General features: G+C 36.6%; 1 protein-coding gene across 1 annotated transcript in view; it reads left to right on the top strand.

Moving 5' to 3' along the window:
* The window catches only part of GLIS3 (GLIS family zinc finger 3), a 171,822-nt gene that overhangs the window by 106,430 nt on the left and 51,216 nt on the right, over positions 1 to 14,176 (top strand). Inside the window, exons 5-6 of the mRNA XM_055699359.1 lie at positions 8,803 to 8,964; positions 10,467 to 10,577. Of these exons, the coding sequence (XP_055555334.1) occupies positions 8,803 to 8,964; positions 10,467 to 10,577 (273 nt within the window). The remainder of the gene's footprint in view (positions 1 to 8,802; positions 8,965 to 10,466; positions 10,578 to 14,176) is intronic.

Below are 14,176 nucleotides of genomic sequence, written 5' to 3'. Positions count from 1 at the left end.
TTTGGTAACAGTTTCTTTTGAAGGGACTTGTCATAATATTTACCTTCTCTACAGTAACAGAAATAGCTTCCAAGGCTGAAATGGCCATGCTTACTAAAACTAGTGAAAACAAGAGACATTTCCATGGTGAGTGAATCTCTTGACACCATTATTTCAGGGGATGGATAACATTCAATGTACTGTGCTTCATTTCAGCTGAGGTATTTGTGTCTTTAGGCATGGTGAAAGTAAGAGTATGTGGTGTGGTGCAGATTTCTAGAATGTGAGAAGTATGAAGATCTCCAGATTACTGAAATGAAAAGGAGAAATAAGCATGCTACATTTACCAAGAACACACAAATAAAAAGAGCCACCTGTAAAGACAGATCTCACAATAAAAAGAGAATTGTGGGTTGGGATAGTTCCTTACCTGTTTTCTTCTTCCACCTTTTACTGCAATTTGGTGGTATCCTTAATTTACTGTTCCTGTTTGTCCTGCCAGAACCAACAGCAGAGTGTTCTCTGTGAATACTAATCTCCTTGGAAAGGACATTAAAGTTCAATTTTATTGATAAATTATCAGTCTACATATGGAAATATGCAGCCAGGTGTGTACAGTATGACTAATAAAATGAGATTTTGTTCAAAGAGAATGCAAGAGACTAGCCTGTCTAGTGTGTCTGTCTGAAAGAGTAGCCCAGTTCAATTTCCTGTATTTTAACCAATGTGTAACTCTCTGCTCTGCATTAATTATCTCCTTTCTTTCCATTGACTTCAGTGCATTTTTCAGTTACAGTGGCAGTATATAGCTCTTCTTACTTAAAATCTACCCAGAGATGGATGTATTAGAAAACTGCAATTGGATTGGGATATAGTTTATTAATCTTGTTCTATAAACACGCACACACAAAAAGCATTATGTGCTCCTTAGTCAAAAGCTCTGAAAATAGGAGCCTTATAGCCATAGGCAATAACTAGTCCAATAAGTCTTACGTCTGACTCATAATATGAACTTTCTGGTACATAAATTGAATATAGTAAGCCTTTTAGTTTTGAGTAGGAAGTACAAAGAAGATAAATAACAATTTAGGCTTTGCCATGGTCTGTAATTATCTTTTGTTTGCATTTATACTTAGGCAGTGCTGGATTGTAAAATTTTAATGGAATCTACCAGAAATACCTGAAGTGAGGATACTGTAGTAGAGAAAACCTTTTTTATGAGGGAAAAAAAGAAAGTAATTACCCATGGACTTGGACCAATTGTTATTGAATGGCTGGGAAACATGCATCTACTATAATTATGTGCAACACATAAACATACTCTGTCATTATTTACTGGAGCAAAGTATTCCAAGACATTGTATCATTTCATAAGCTTAACTGTAAAATCAGAAAATAAATCCCATCCTTTGCATATAACCACTGTGCATTTACCAAAGCATTTTGTAACTGTGTCACAAAATGTATTCTGTTCAGACAGAAATGGGTGCATTATAATGAAGTGCTGCTCTGATTGCTAGGTTTCTCCCCATTTGAACATTTGAAGGGTTAAAAGCACAGCACTTCTTCTACATGGAACAAACCAGGGCTTTTAAATCTCAGATGTGGCATGCAGCCTTCTTGTTGGTGAGCACCTCATGTTAGCAGTTTGAATGATGTCTGACACTAATTATGTGTCATTCACAAGACTGCCAGGCATGAGAGTCTGGGGGAATAAAAACCTATTTGAAAGATATTCACATGAGGTCTTACTCTCAATTTTCTGAAAGCCCTTACATCTCTTGTAGAGCAGCACCTTGCTAGTGCTGTTGAAGAAGGGAAATGTTTTAAAAGACTGTTAATTAATGCTTGAAATGCATTGTTCTTCTTTGAAAGCCATATAAAGAACAGCTTTTACATCTTTGTGATAAACACAAAGCTGGGGAGAGATGTTTTGTCCTTTTCATACCATCTGCCTTGGTTCTGACACAGAAGAACCTACCTGGTCAGCGTATCAGAGCACTCTAAAATTGATTCACAGGTGGATTGCTAAATAATTAATTTGCCCTGTATCTGCTAATAAATCTTTTTGAAATGCTACATGACTGCTGAACAATTCGAAGATTTGGTTTGAGGCCTTATGTATATGCTACCTTGTGGTTTTTTTCCTCTCTATTTTAGGGATACCATTCCCTCCATTGATGAATGTCCATTCATGTATAACAGCATTCCCCAAAATTATATTTTCATTCAGATAACTTTCTCCAAGGTTTAGGATTTAAAACTCTTATTTGTCATGCTTATGGTTAGTTTATGGATATTACTAAAGTAAGGAAGTCAAGCAGCTTGTCAAAGTAATCTGAGAAGGTAACTTGCTGTTGCCAATGGGATCAAGTCGATGTCCAGACAGTACATCTGTGTGAGGCAGGGGCAATGTTTTAGATTGTCCTCAAGCAGGTGGACTCATGCCAGTTTGGATCTTCTGGCACGTGTTATATCAAGTCATCCCACTCTGTTTCCAAAGACTCAGAAGACTTTGTGAAACATTTTGGAGTCCTCCTTCTGCTTCGTAGAGTCCCACTTGTTTCATTTTCTTCTCCCCTATCTATCAGCTCTTTCAGGGAGCATGTGTTACCAAGCTGTTACTTCTAGAGTCTGGCATGGAAGAACGAAAAGGGAGAAAACTACTACTTTGTTTCTGTATTGATATATTACTGAAATAAATATTAAATACAATTGTAAATTATAAGTAGATTCAGATGTGGAATCATAGGCAGATAATACAGTTTCCAAAGGAGGTCTTGCACTGAATTTTGTCCCAGTGCTGATGGGGATCATCGTGCAATGGAATATAAAATGCTGCAGGTGAAATGCCTGCAGTTCTCTCTGACAAAGACAGTGTACACTGTAATTAGGTTTCTCCAAGGCTTTTAATGTTTGAACCACATGACATTCTTGAACCTTATGTGGAAGGAGATCTCTACGACTACATGAAAGGAGGTTCTAATGAGATGGGTGTCAGTATCTTCTCCCAGGTAGCAAGTGATAGGATGGGAGAAAACAGCCTCAAGTTGCACCAGGGGAGCCTTAGATTGGATATTAGGAGAACTTTCTTTACCAGAAGGGTTGTCAAGGACTGGAACAGGCTGCCCAGGGAAGTGGCTGAGTCATCATCCCTGGAGGTATTTAAAAGGCATGTAGATGTGGCACCTAGGAACATGGTTTAGTGGTGGACTTGGCAGTGTTAGGTTTACAGTTGGACTCAATGATCTTAAAAGGTCTTTTCCAACCTAAGTGATTCTATGATTTTAATTTTTTAATTAAATTCTATTAGTAGGACATAGATAAGAGCACCTCACTTGTTCTCAAAATATGGCTGCTAAGTACGTAAACTTTGTGTATTTAACAGGAACTAGCAGAGCTACAAATGCTGAGGATATCACAGTTACAAATGATCATTGACTTTGCTGAAGTGCTGTGTTACAAAAAGGTGCACTGTAAAACAGCCAAATGCAAAGCAGTACAAGCAGGAATGAAGACATGTAGCTTATATTTACAAGATGAGAAGTTGTGCGTAGCAAAAAGTGAGTCTTAAGTAGAAATTCAGTAATACCAACTGTAATGAAAACCCATTGTAAAATGCCATGACTTAAACAAGGCTAACATCATGCTTGAATGAGTGAAAAAGAGGGTTTGATTCAGAAAAGTCACTTTACCTGAATGCCTAGAACTGGTGAGACTGCTACTGAAAAATTGATTCTGTATTTTGTATCCCAGGTGAATGTAGTGGTAGTCAGAAGAGGACCACAGAAAGTATCAATGGAAAACCAAACCATATTGTGTGAAGAGTTTTTAGAGTATGCAGCTATGTAATCATGAGCAATCAATCATGGATTAATGGAGGTTAGACATGGGTTATGTAACAAGGGAAGAGCTAGGTCTGATCTGAACCATACGTCTAAAACTGCTGTTTTTCCTACCTGTATGGGTGTAGTGGGGAAGGTTCAGTCCTACACTGTTATGATGCCATGTGTCCTTGGACCAGAAGTAGCATCCATTGTGCTTAATGAAGAAAAGGCATGGAAGGTATAGAGATGTTGATTTTTCGATACCTTTTCATGAAAGCATGTTTGCTAGGGTGAAGCCTCTTACCTTACTGATCTCGTAAATGCCGGGAGGAATTTCTCCCCTCTGATATGCATCTTAGTTTCTGGGTGCAGTTTTTTCTTCTCTTTTTGCACCATCAAAGGTTCACCATAGGTTAATAAGTCAAACAAACTGGTATTCTACAATGGTATAGAAATGTATTTGAAACATGTGGGTTCATACATGGGGTTGGGTTGGCTTCTTCAAAGTCAGTTTGGCAGAGACTGGGACAGTTCTTCACCTTTCCATCAAGCTTAGGTCACAGTTAATTTTCTGATATCATTTGGGTGTACTTCAACCTATCAGTTCCCTATATCACAGCCTCCTGGGGGGTCTCTGTCTCTTCTGCTTCTTGCCTGAGGCATGTATTTTACTGAAGACCAAAATGTATTCGGTCACTGAAGTATCTAGGTTTGTTACTGAGACTGTGTCGACAGTGGGTAGCTCTTGAATACACAGAAAGCCATCTGTTGCATTTAGTGGTTATGGGAAAGCTGATATTTAGCAAAGTCATATTTAAAAAGGAAGAACACCCCTCTCCCCATAACCTTAGAGACAGACCAGATTGGGACCATGTAATGAAATGTATTCATTATAATATCCCATAAGTATTTCCCCACACACAGTAACAGACTAGGGAAATGCTTATCCTTCACACTTAGAAGACAAAAGATGATCCTCACCTGAATGCAATGTTGCTGAAAAATATTTGAGGATCACTGTATAACTGATGCAAATTAAAAAAGATACTAAAAGCCTAAATGTGAGAGTCTCAGTATAAGAGAGTAACATTATGTTGTGCGTTGGATTAAACAGTACCATAAAATAAAATACTGCTCAGTATTTCTAATAGTATTAAATTTTATTTGTTTTGGTTTTAGAATAAATTTCAAAGTAGGTCTGAGAAAGCATTGTTCGTCTGAGAAAGCAAATAATTTTATATATAAATATAAATATATATATATATAAAAAAAAATATTTGGGAGAAAGTTAAGTGACTTGATAACAGAAAATACTGAGATTCAGAAGTTACCTCTTACATTACTTATCACGTTAATATGGCAGAAAAAGGCAGAAGAAAATACACTGTTTGGATATTGAAGCAAAACAGATTCAGATAGGAAAAAAGTGAAGGTTTTTGATACCAGATAATATTAGGGGATAGTTGGATTAAGTAGAAGCGGGGCTGTCTGTCATTAACTTTTAAAATCAAGACAAGATACTCTTCTGTCAATGGGTCAGATCTCAGACAGGTATTGTCTGAGCGAGGTCTTCAGTCTTTGTTACACTGGTGATCAACTCAGATAATCAGAGCAGTTCCTTTTACAAGTGAAAACTGACTAATTTCTTAAACAGTTGGCCACTGAACATCTGCTGCTAACGTAAGTATTCACACAAATTACCATGCTGTTCCTACAGCCTAAGAGCCTAAATGTATCTCATAATGAAGGTTGCCGCCTCATTCCAGACAGGGCTCAGAAATGCATGGTCATGCAGCAAGGCTTTACTTGCTGTGCAGGTTATTTTATATAAATCGATGTAATTATATTGTGATTTTACAGGATGGCTGCCTGGTACACTGAACACCGTCTCTGTGTATGCGAAGATGAACAGTACACTTAAAAGAACACAAGTGTTTTAAGTCATAGAACTGCTTTTGCTTTTTATTGACATGCTTTACTTTTCACTGTAAATGCTGTGTTTCTAGCTTTTGACAATTATCCTTATAAAAAGATAGTAAACATGGATATGGACACTCCAGTGAATATGGTTTAAAAAGAACTCCCAAGTTTTGGAAGTACAGAGAGGACATTTTCTTTATGAGCTACTTAACAGTTTCAATTTGCATGCAATAGTAAAGATAAAAGCTCAGTAACTATGATTTTGGTATTGCAATTTAGGAACAGTTTATTATAAAATTAATTCCATATAATACTTTAAAAAAATCTGGTTTAATCAGGAGTATGTTTAAAACTATTGAACAGCTTCAGAATGCCTGATGCATGCCATGTCCTTAAGGGACTAATTGTAATGTGTTACATCCTCCTCTTCTACCAGAGTTAATAATTTTGAAACTACAAAGAGTTCCATTTCAAAATACAGCAACCATCCACCTGACTTTTTCCCCCATAGGTAATCATGTCTTCTCTGGAATACTTTTCATTGAAATCTGGTTGTCAGCAAAGAATATATGTTCTGTGTTGTTGGAAAGAATAGTTTTTCATTCCCTTATCTTAAGCATCAGAGATTCCCAAGACTTCAAAAAGTCTGGCGTTTAGAGTAAACATTCATTAAATGTTGTGTAAAGATGGTCTTTCTAATAATACAGGCTTGTAGTTCCTGTGTTTTGCTAGCATGACCTTTTCTGCAATATACGACTATATGTAGCCGTGTGAGTAAGACACACAGTAATTTAAGGCTGTGGAGGAGAGAAATTCAAATTATCTTATCTGCTTTTAAGTTATGGTCAGCAATGCCAGAGTCATCAGAAATCACAACTTTTAAACCTGTAAGATAACATTCCCCAGTTCTGCTCAGTGAAACATTTTTTCCCATTTAAATTGAAAGCTAATTTTAAAATCATGTAAACAATTATTTAAATATGTTGAATTTTGTTTGCATGCCTGAAGATTCATATTGAAGTTTAATAACTTGTGAAATAAAAAAATGAGAAGGCCTGCTTTTAGAACTTTTTCAATGGGCTGAATTTTATCCTATGAAATTGAAGTTTGCTTAAGATATTTCAGTCTGTTTCTTACTTCTGTGCAGCTTACTGTCATTAGAAAGGGTGGCATATCTTTTATGAATTTAGTAAGAAATAACAACTGTCTATATAAGATGGGCTAATCATTAGTTTTCTTTGTTATTTTAACATGGCTGCTCTTGAATTACTTTGCTTTTCAAAGACAATTGTTATAGCAGACATTTAACTCATGTTTTTTCTGCTTTCTCCACTCCTTACATTTTCCTAAAAAAATGTAGTATTTTTTCCCAGGCAATTGTAAGAGATATGTCTCTCTTTTTTTTTTTTTTTTTGTTTTTAATTTATCCTAGAATGTTCTCAAATAATAATTCCCTAAAAGTAAAAATATTTATACACCTACAACAATGTTTTGCTTGCATACTAAACCTTCATAAACATAAAGGAAACACTGTATGTACAAGCATAAATTAATGTTTAGTGATCAGAACTGGGTAATCTGAAAAGGACTGCCAGTTTGCTTTGGATAAAGGGATGGGATATAATTAATAAGCTTCATGGTTAAGAAATTTTCTGAAATTGATATGTGTGAAAGATAAAATTACAGTTATGATATAGTGGGGGGTGGTTCATCGCCTTTCTCAAGCTTTAGATTCTTAAACAATATTGCTATTTTATAGGTAACACATATTACACTCTTCTTTGAGGTTGTAACTCTGTATTGCATTAATACAACAAACTTTAAAGTTAAGTAATGACACTTTTATATCCTGTTTTTTCTCTTTTTTGAGGCTCTTACAGATTTGTAAGAAAGGCATGCTAATTATGCTCAGTATTACATCACTATTTTCCTACCTGTGTTTTTGTAAACATATATGCACTGAATAATTTATTATAAAATGTATTTGTGTTATTCTAACATCAGTGAAAAATGGCCTGTTTTTTTTCAAGTGAGTGAAATGCTTAGGAAGAGAAATGGTGGAAAATTTCATGTTAGCATTAGAAATGTTTGACATCTCTGTTATGCATTATTATTTTTGCATTTTATACAAGAACTGCAAACTAGCATGCTATGCAGCGGATGCTTTAGATGTTGCACAGTGGAATATGCAGCAGTCGAAGCTAATGAGATTAATTGATCTTTACTGATAGAATTGAAAAAGCCTGTACTTCTAACTAATATTCATAAATACTCTAGCTGAAATCAGATGTGCATTAAAATGCTGGCGTCAATTAGAACTGATGGTTTTTAGTTTCCCTTAGGATAAAGTATACTATGGGAACATGACAGATGAAGAACTGGTTTTCTGCTCTTATAAACGTAGGTTTCTCTGCTGATGCAGTACTTGATTTTGTCTAGAAATACAGTGCCTGATGATTATTGGTTATCTGTAGGTATTAAATCCAGTTCTGGTGGGCTCCCATTACTTTTGGTACCTCCATACATTTACTCATGACAGAAAGGGAATTTTTTTTACTCACCAACAGCAGGGCAGAACAGACTGACATTTCCCTGCATGATTTTGTTGTTGCTTCACAGGTTAGGCTGGTACTTCTGGGAGATGCTTGTGTTTGGCTCAGTTGCTAATACCCAAACAAGCCCAGAGCTGAGATAAGGGTCGCTAGTGCAGGACCTGAGAACCTTCCTGTGTGCTGTTGGGAGCATCAGCCAGGGCTATTTCCCAGATGGGCTGAGTGGTGCTGCGCTCTGAGCTGACTGGTCCCTTTGGGTCTTAGTGTCCCATCTGTAAAGTGGGAGCAGGACACAGGTTTCTAATTCAGCCATGTACAGGTAGGATAAATACATGCTTTTGGTGTAAATGGTTTAAGCCCTGCAGTAACACCTGTACTGAGAAGACAGGCTTTCCTCAGCTCTGGAGAAGCATCCAGCCATAGCAGTCTGGAGGTCTCTGAAAGTCCTTTCAGGCGCCTGTGTGGTGTTTGTTGCAATTTGCAGTGTGTGCTTTCCTTTCAAACAATTTCTTTCTCTTTTCTAGTTTGAGGGTTGCAAGAAAGCCTTTTCCAGACTAGAAAATCTCAAGATTCACCTAAGGAGCCATACGGGTGAAAAGCCGTACCTTTGCCAGCACCCTGGCTGCCAGAAAGCATTCAGCAACTCCAGCGACCGTGCCAAGCACCAGAGGACACACTTGGACACTGTAAGGAAGCAGAAGCCCCACTGTGGTCCCCTCTCTATTACACCATGTGCCCTTTTCCTCCAGCTTGGTGGTAGCAGGTGGCCCATAATCTTAGAGGTAGAAGGGAGAAGTGTCTGATAAGGCTGTTCAAGCTGTTTCAGAAGTGACCCAGTAATATAAGCATGGATGAAAGATGGGCCAAACTAGTTGATAAAAAGGCTACAGCTCCATGAGCTTTGCTGTAGTAACTTTCTCCCACTTAGGTGATTTTAGGGAACCTGAAGTCACTCTGAAAAGATGCAGAAGCCACCTGTGATAATAACTGATTAATAATAATGATGATGATAATAATAATAACAACAAAAAATGTGATTAACTGAGTTTTGTCTGACAAAAATTCAGTTAAGCTTAAGGCTGGAGCATGTACCAGCAAGTCAAGAGAGGAAGAAGAATTTTGTAGATCTAAAAATTTTTGTGTCAACATATTGTTGCTTCTGAATTTGAGTCACAGCTGAAATTTGTTTAAAACCTTCTGTTTCATAACGAAAGATTGTGTTTCATCAGAAGCAAGCAGTTTCCAAAGGGCAGAAGTGCAGAAAGAAAATGAGAACAATGTCATTTGAATTAAAAGGCTGCCACCAAGCTTAAATTATCAGTTTCAAAGAGTCGAGTGTGTGGCTGGTAAATTAATCACTTGTACAAGTTGTTTTCAGAAATGCTTTGTGAAACATAAATGACTAACTTGCAAAGTAGCTAATTTCAGCAAACAGTTGGACTTAATGTTTATTTAATACTGAGTATTGTGGACCTATGAGTCTTCAGAGAAGACAGACAGGTTAGAACAGGCAGAAGGAGGTATTTATAGAGAGTGTTTATTTGGTGAATTAGATTTATTTGGCTTCCTTTTAAGAAAACTATAAAGGTATTATAGCACTGGTACCTTTCTAAAATGATGTGTTATTAGAAAATGTGAGCTGAAGGAGTTTGTCTTGTACTTTGCATTAAAATGTGTATTTTTGTATGTAGTATGTTTGAAATTATATTCAATGCTTGCTCTGGTTTTTCCTTGCTCTCTTTGTAATGTAGCAGACTAACACTTTTTCTTGTTCTCTTTTTCTGAAGCAGATTCTTCTATAATCTTAAACAGTCTGTCTGGGCCTTTACTGCAGTTTCTTTACCTGGTTCACTAAAGAATGTAATTTCTGATTAAGTCAAAGATTGCTCTGAGGGTGGAAACATTGTGAGTATAACTAACAACATTCATTGTACTGATTACAAAAAAAAAAAAGGTAACAATGAAAGGTGCCATAATGAAAGCTTTCCTTTGATTTGTCTTCCTTATAAGCCTTACTTTTCTCCTTTCCCTTTCTGATAAATTACTGAGCGTTCTGCTTGTAATAATGTAGAACATTTGTGTTCTCTAGTAATGTAGTTCGCAGCATCCCGAGGCTCAGAAGAGATTATCTTGGGTTAAAATAATCTGTGATATAACAGCTGCTTTATCCTTTTTGTTTTTGACTTAGAAACCTTATGCATGTCAGATTCCAGGATGTACTAAACGATACACAGATCCAAGTTCCCTGAGAAAGCATGTGAAAGCCCATTCTTCCAAAGACCAACAAGTCAGGAAAAAGGTAAATTTTCTACCATGTTGACTGGTGTAAAGCTTATGTGGAGAAGTAGGTGTTTTAATATTAGATGTTTCCTTCAAGTACCTGTGCTGATTTCAGACTGTTAAGTAGAAAAACTGCTAATGGGAGATAATAGATATGGGGTTTATACAGACAATAATTTCATCTTTGAATTAATGAGGCTGCCTGCTTTAATGCTTTTATTTTCTGATGTGATGATGAATCACTAAACATACATAATGAGGCAAATAAAAAATAATTTTTGGAAACAGAAATTTTTGGTTTTAAAGTTCTGCCACTAGGTAAATACATAGTAATACAAAATCCAGTTTACTTGGCCAATCTCAGATGGAAGGATGGATTTTGAGGGCGGGTGGACAATATCTGAGATTAAACTCTTAAGTTATATTTCCATGTACCAGACACTTCCAAATACCAGGAGATTTCATGATGCCATTTCCCTGTGGATGTCAAGTCCATGAGTCAACAGTTGTTTATATGTATAAACATATCCTTGGAAAGCTGAATTGTGACCTAAGGGATTTTTTTTTCTGAGCTTTTTTATCATATCTTCTATGAATTAATTAGATTGTTTAAATCATTGAGGATAAAAATGTAAGCTTTCATTTTAAAGGAAAGTTGTCCTGATAAATGGGGAGCATGTATGAACTGGTATAGGGGTAGATAAATGTTTGAGATGTCAGTCCCATGTGAAAAAGTCATAGTTTAGAAGTTTTAAAATTAAATGAGCATTCATTCATAGAAAGTAGCAAAACATTTTCTTCATACAGCATTGGAAGCACTAAGTGGCAGTCTTTAAAGCTACAGTATACAAATTTGAAGACTAAGTTTTGATTTGTGGTTTGTTGAAGCAGGACATGGCAGCAGAGACCAGCATGTCAGCCTCTGAGGAACTGACCGGTAGTATTCCTGAGGAATTTCCTTTAAAGTTGTATGTGGCCACTCCTGTATCAGAGGTGAAATGACTGAGCATTCATTTTCACCTTAATAAATAATGCTTTGGCTCCCTTACTAGTGGGCATCCTGCCCACAGGCAGGACTGCCAAAGGAGGTCTGTGAGCCCTGTCGTGCCTATCTCAGGACGGCAACGCAGCCATCCAGACACTTTTACAAGCATGTGAAGTAAATGCCAATCACGACGTTGCATTCTGAGTGATTTGTGTGTGATGCCTCAACTAAACTAGCCTGATGGGCCTGAACAGAGTTATTAAACTGTTATCTCCTCTCATTTTGTCAGGTTGTAGTACTATGTGGGATTTTCCTTACTGCATTTCATTCATATTTGATTTTGCTCATTCTCCATTCCTTCTTTTTGCCAGTTGAAAACTGTCCTTTTTTACTCCTTGCTTGACTCTGTGAGCACATTCTAGACTTAAAATTTCTTATTTCTTAATCCTTGTTTGAGAAGGATTTATTTCTGCTCATTGGTCACATTGATATATGGAAGGGAAAATAAATAAGCCAAACCTCCATAAAAAGAAACAAAAAATTGTGGCATCTATCAAGCCAGATACTTAAAGCATAGATAAAGTTTGGAATGTATCTTGTTTACAAGGTACAGAATTGTTACTGGACCTTTGAGAACTTATAATTGCTAATTAACATCATGCTTTGGTATTTGAAATATTTCCTGGTGGTAATAATAATAAAAAGTAATAATAAAACTTTTAATGCAGAATTAAGGTTATTTATGACTTTAATTAAAAGTGAAAATTGGCTTAATGTCAAAAAAGTCTTTAAAAAAATGTGAATTAATGAAAAAATAACCATAAAAATTCCAAGGTGATAAAGGCACAGTGGAGTAACACTTGCAGCCCTAGGGATCTATTCTGTTGAAATGAATTAAACCCTTTGCTGTCACACCCTGTTAGTCATGGATTCATTTAATATATTGTGCCTGCCTGCTTTTAATCCTCCTTTTAACCTCCCCCTACAAACCAAGTGACATTATTGTGGTGTCTTAAGTTGCTGGCTCCCCAAGACTGTACCTGCAAATGTGTCTTTGATGTTGCATAGACTTAAAATGGCATGATGAAGTATATTCACAAGTGGAATCAGCTATTTGCTGTGCTAAACTTTACATAGAGTCTTCAGCCCAGATTTTGTTGCTCTGTCTTCAAAGCTTTGACCCTTTTCTTGGCTCTCTAAGATAAGGCCAGATTATGCAATGTGATATAAATTTCCATCTCTGAATTATTTTAAGCAGCTTTTGTTGATACATGTTTATGGCTTACCATGTAAGACAAAAATACCTTTTTGGCAAATCTTGTAAGGCAGCCACTATTCCACTTCTCCTTCCAAACCCCAGCCTCCAGCCATCCACTGAATACATTTAATTGGGAATCTGTCTGGGTAATGGGATGAAATCCTATCAACTAAGAAGATCCCAACACAAATACATTTAATGCAAGCAGTTCAGTAGGTAGTACAACAAACTTTCATTTACTTTTCAAAGGAAAGCAGAATAATAAAGAGACCCATGCCTGCTTTAATCATCTTTGTGTAATTTGTAAAATTCTTCATAAACTTGAGGGCAAACATGTACACAAATAGCCTGCAAACACCTGGGAACAGATGCTGAAAATGTCTGGCAAAACATTTTATGTATAATCTCTGTGCATCATAATATTCAGTCTGTACTTTTAAAATATTTTGGTGGGATAAAAAGCAGTGCTTCCTATCTTATTTTAAAAATGTGGATGTGTCTGGATTTCATTTTCCCTTGGGGAGGATGGATGGAGATCTTTCTAAGCAGGGAATTCAGTGACAGAAAGCTAGATAGCATCCAAAATCAGAGCATAAAGTGATGCTGAGACGAATGCTAATGCACAAAATGCCTCTAGACTAAAATTACTTTTAAAACCTGTCCTTTTCTTAGTCATCTCCTTCCAACTTTGAAAGGCCAACAAACTTTAAAGATTTTTTTGGTGAGTTGAACAGTTACCATGTGGTAATTATTAAAAATGGTTATTACCACAACATACAATGGAAGCTAGGAGCCATATGCGAGTCAAAGGGGACTGGACATTTCTGTGGGTAATGAGACAGTGTTAAAAATAAACATGATATTTACAAAGAATATCGGTGCTTCAAGATCATGCTTCAGGAGAAGTCAGCATCAAGCTAAAACAGATTAGGAAAAAGTGCAGTTACTCTGTACTGCTTATTTGTAGGTTCTCACTCTTTCTCCTGAAATGCCAGCTGCTAGTGGGCACAGTGTGCAGTCTGGATGGATCTTGGGCCTGATCTGGAAGAAGCATCTTCTTCTAAATCGATACTTAAAAATAACCTCCAGGCTCTTCAGGTCTTATTTTATGTATTCTCCTGGGTTTTTTTCATTCTCTCAGTCAATTTTTATAATCCTTTACTCTTCCAGTTTCCTTACTTATTCTGAATTCCACCTTTGTAGCTTTGGATCTTTGGGATATGCTACCTAAACTGAACATCTCTAGGCAACTGAGGTGCATATGCCATGGTAGGACCACTCCCAGGACTTTCTTCTGCCCCAGATACTCTTATAGTCTCTCATCTTTCTGTTTCTGGCCTTCATTTTTTTCCATATGTAGAGTTCAACTACATTT

The sequence above is a fragment of the Falco cherrug genome, chromosome Z, assembly GCF_023634085.1.
Source record: "Falco cherrug isolate bFalChe1 chromosome Z, bFalChe1.pri, whole genome shotgun sequence".
In the NCBI taxonomy this organism is placed as follows: domain Eukaryota; kingdom Metazoa; phylum Chordata; class Aves; order Falconiformes; family Falconidae; genus Falco; species Falco cherrug.
This window is presented reverse-complemented; position numbering and strand designations above follow the sequence as displayed.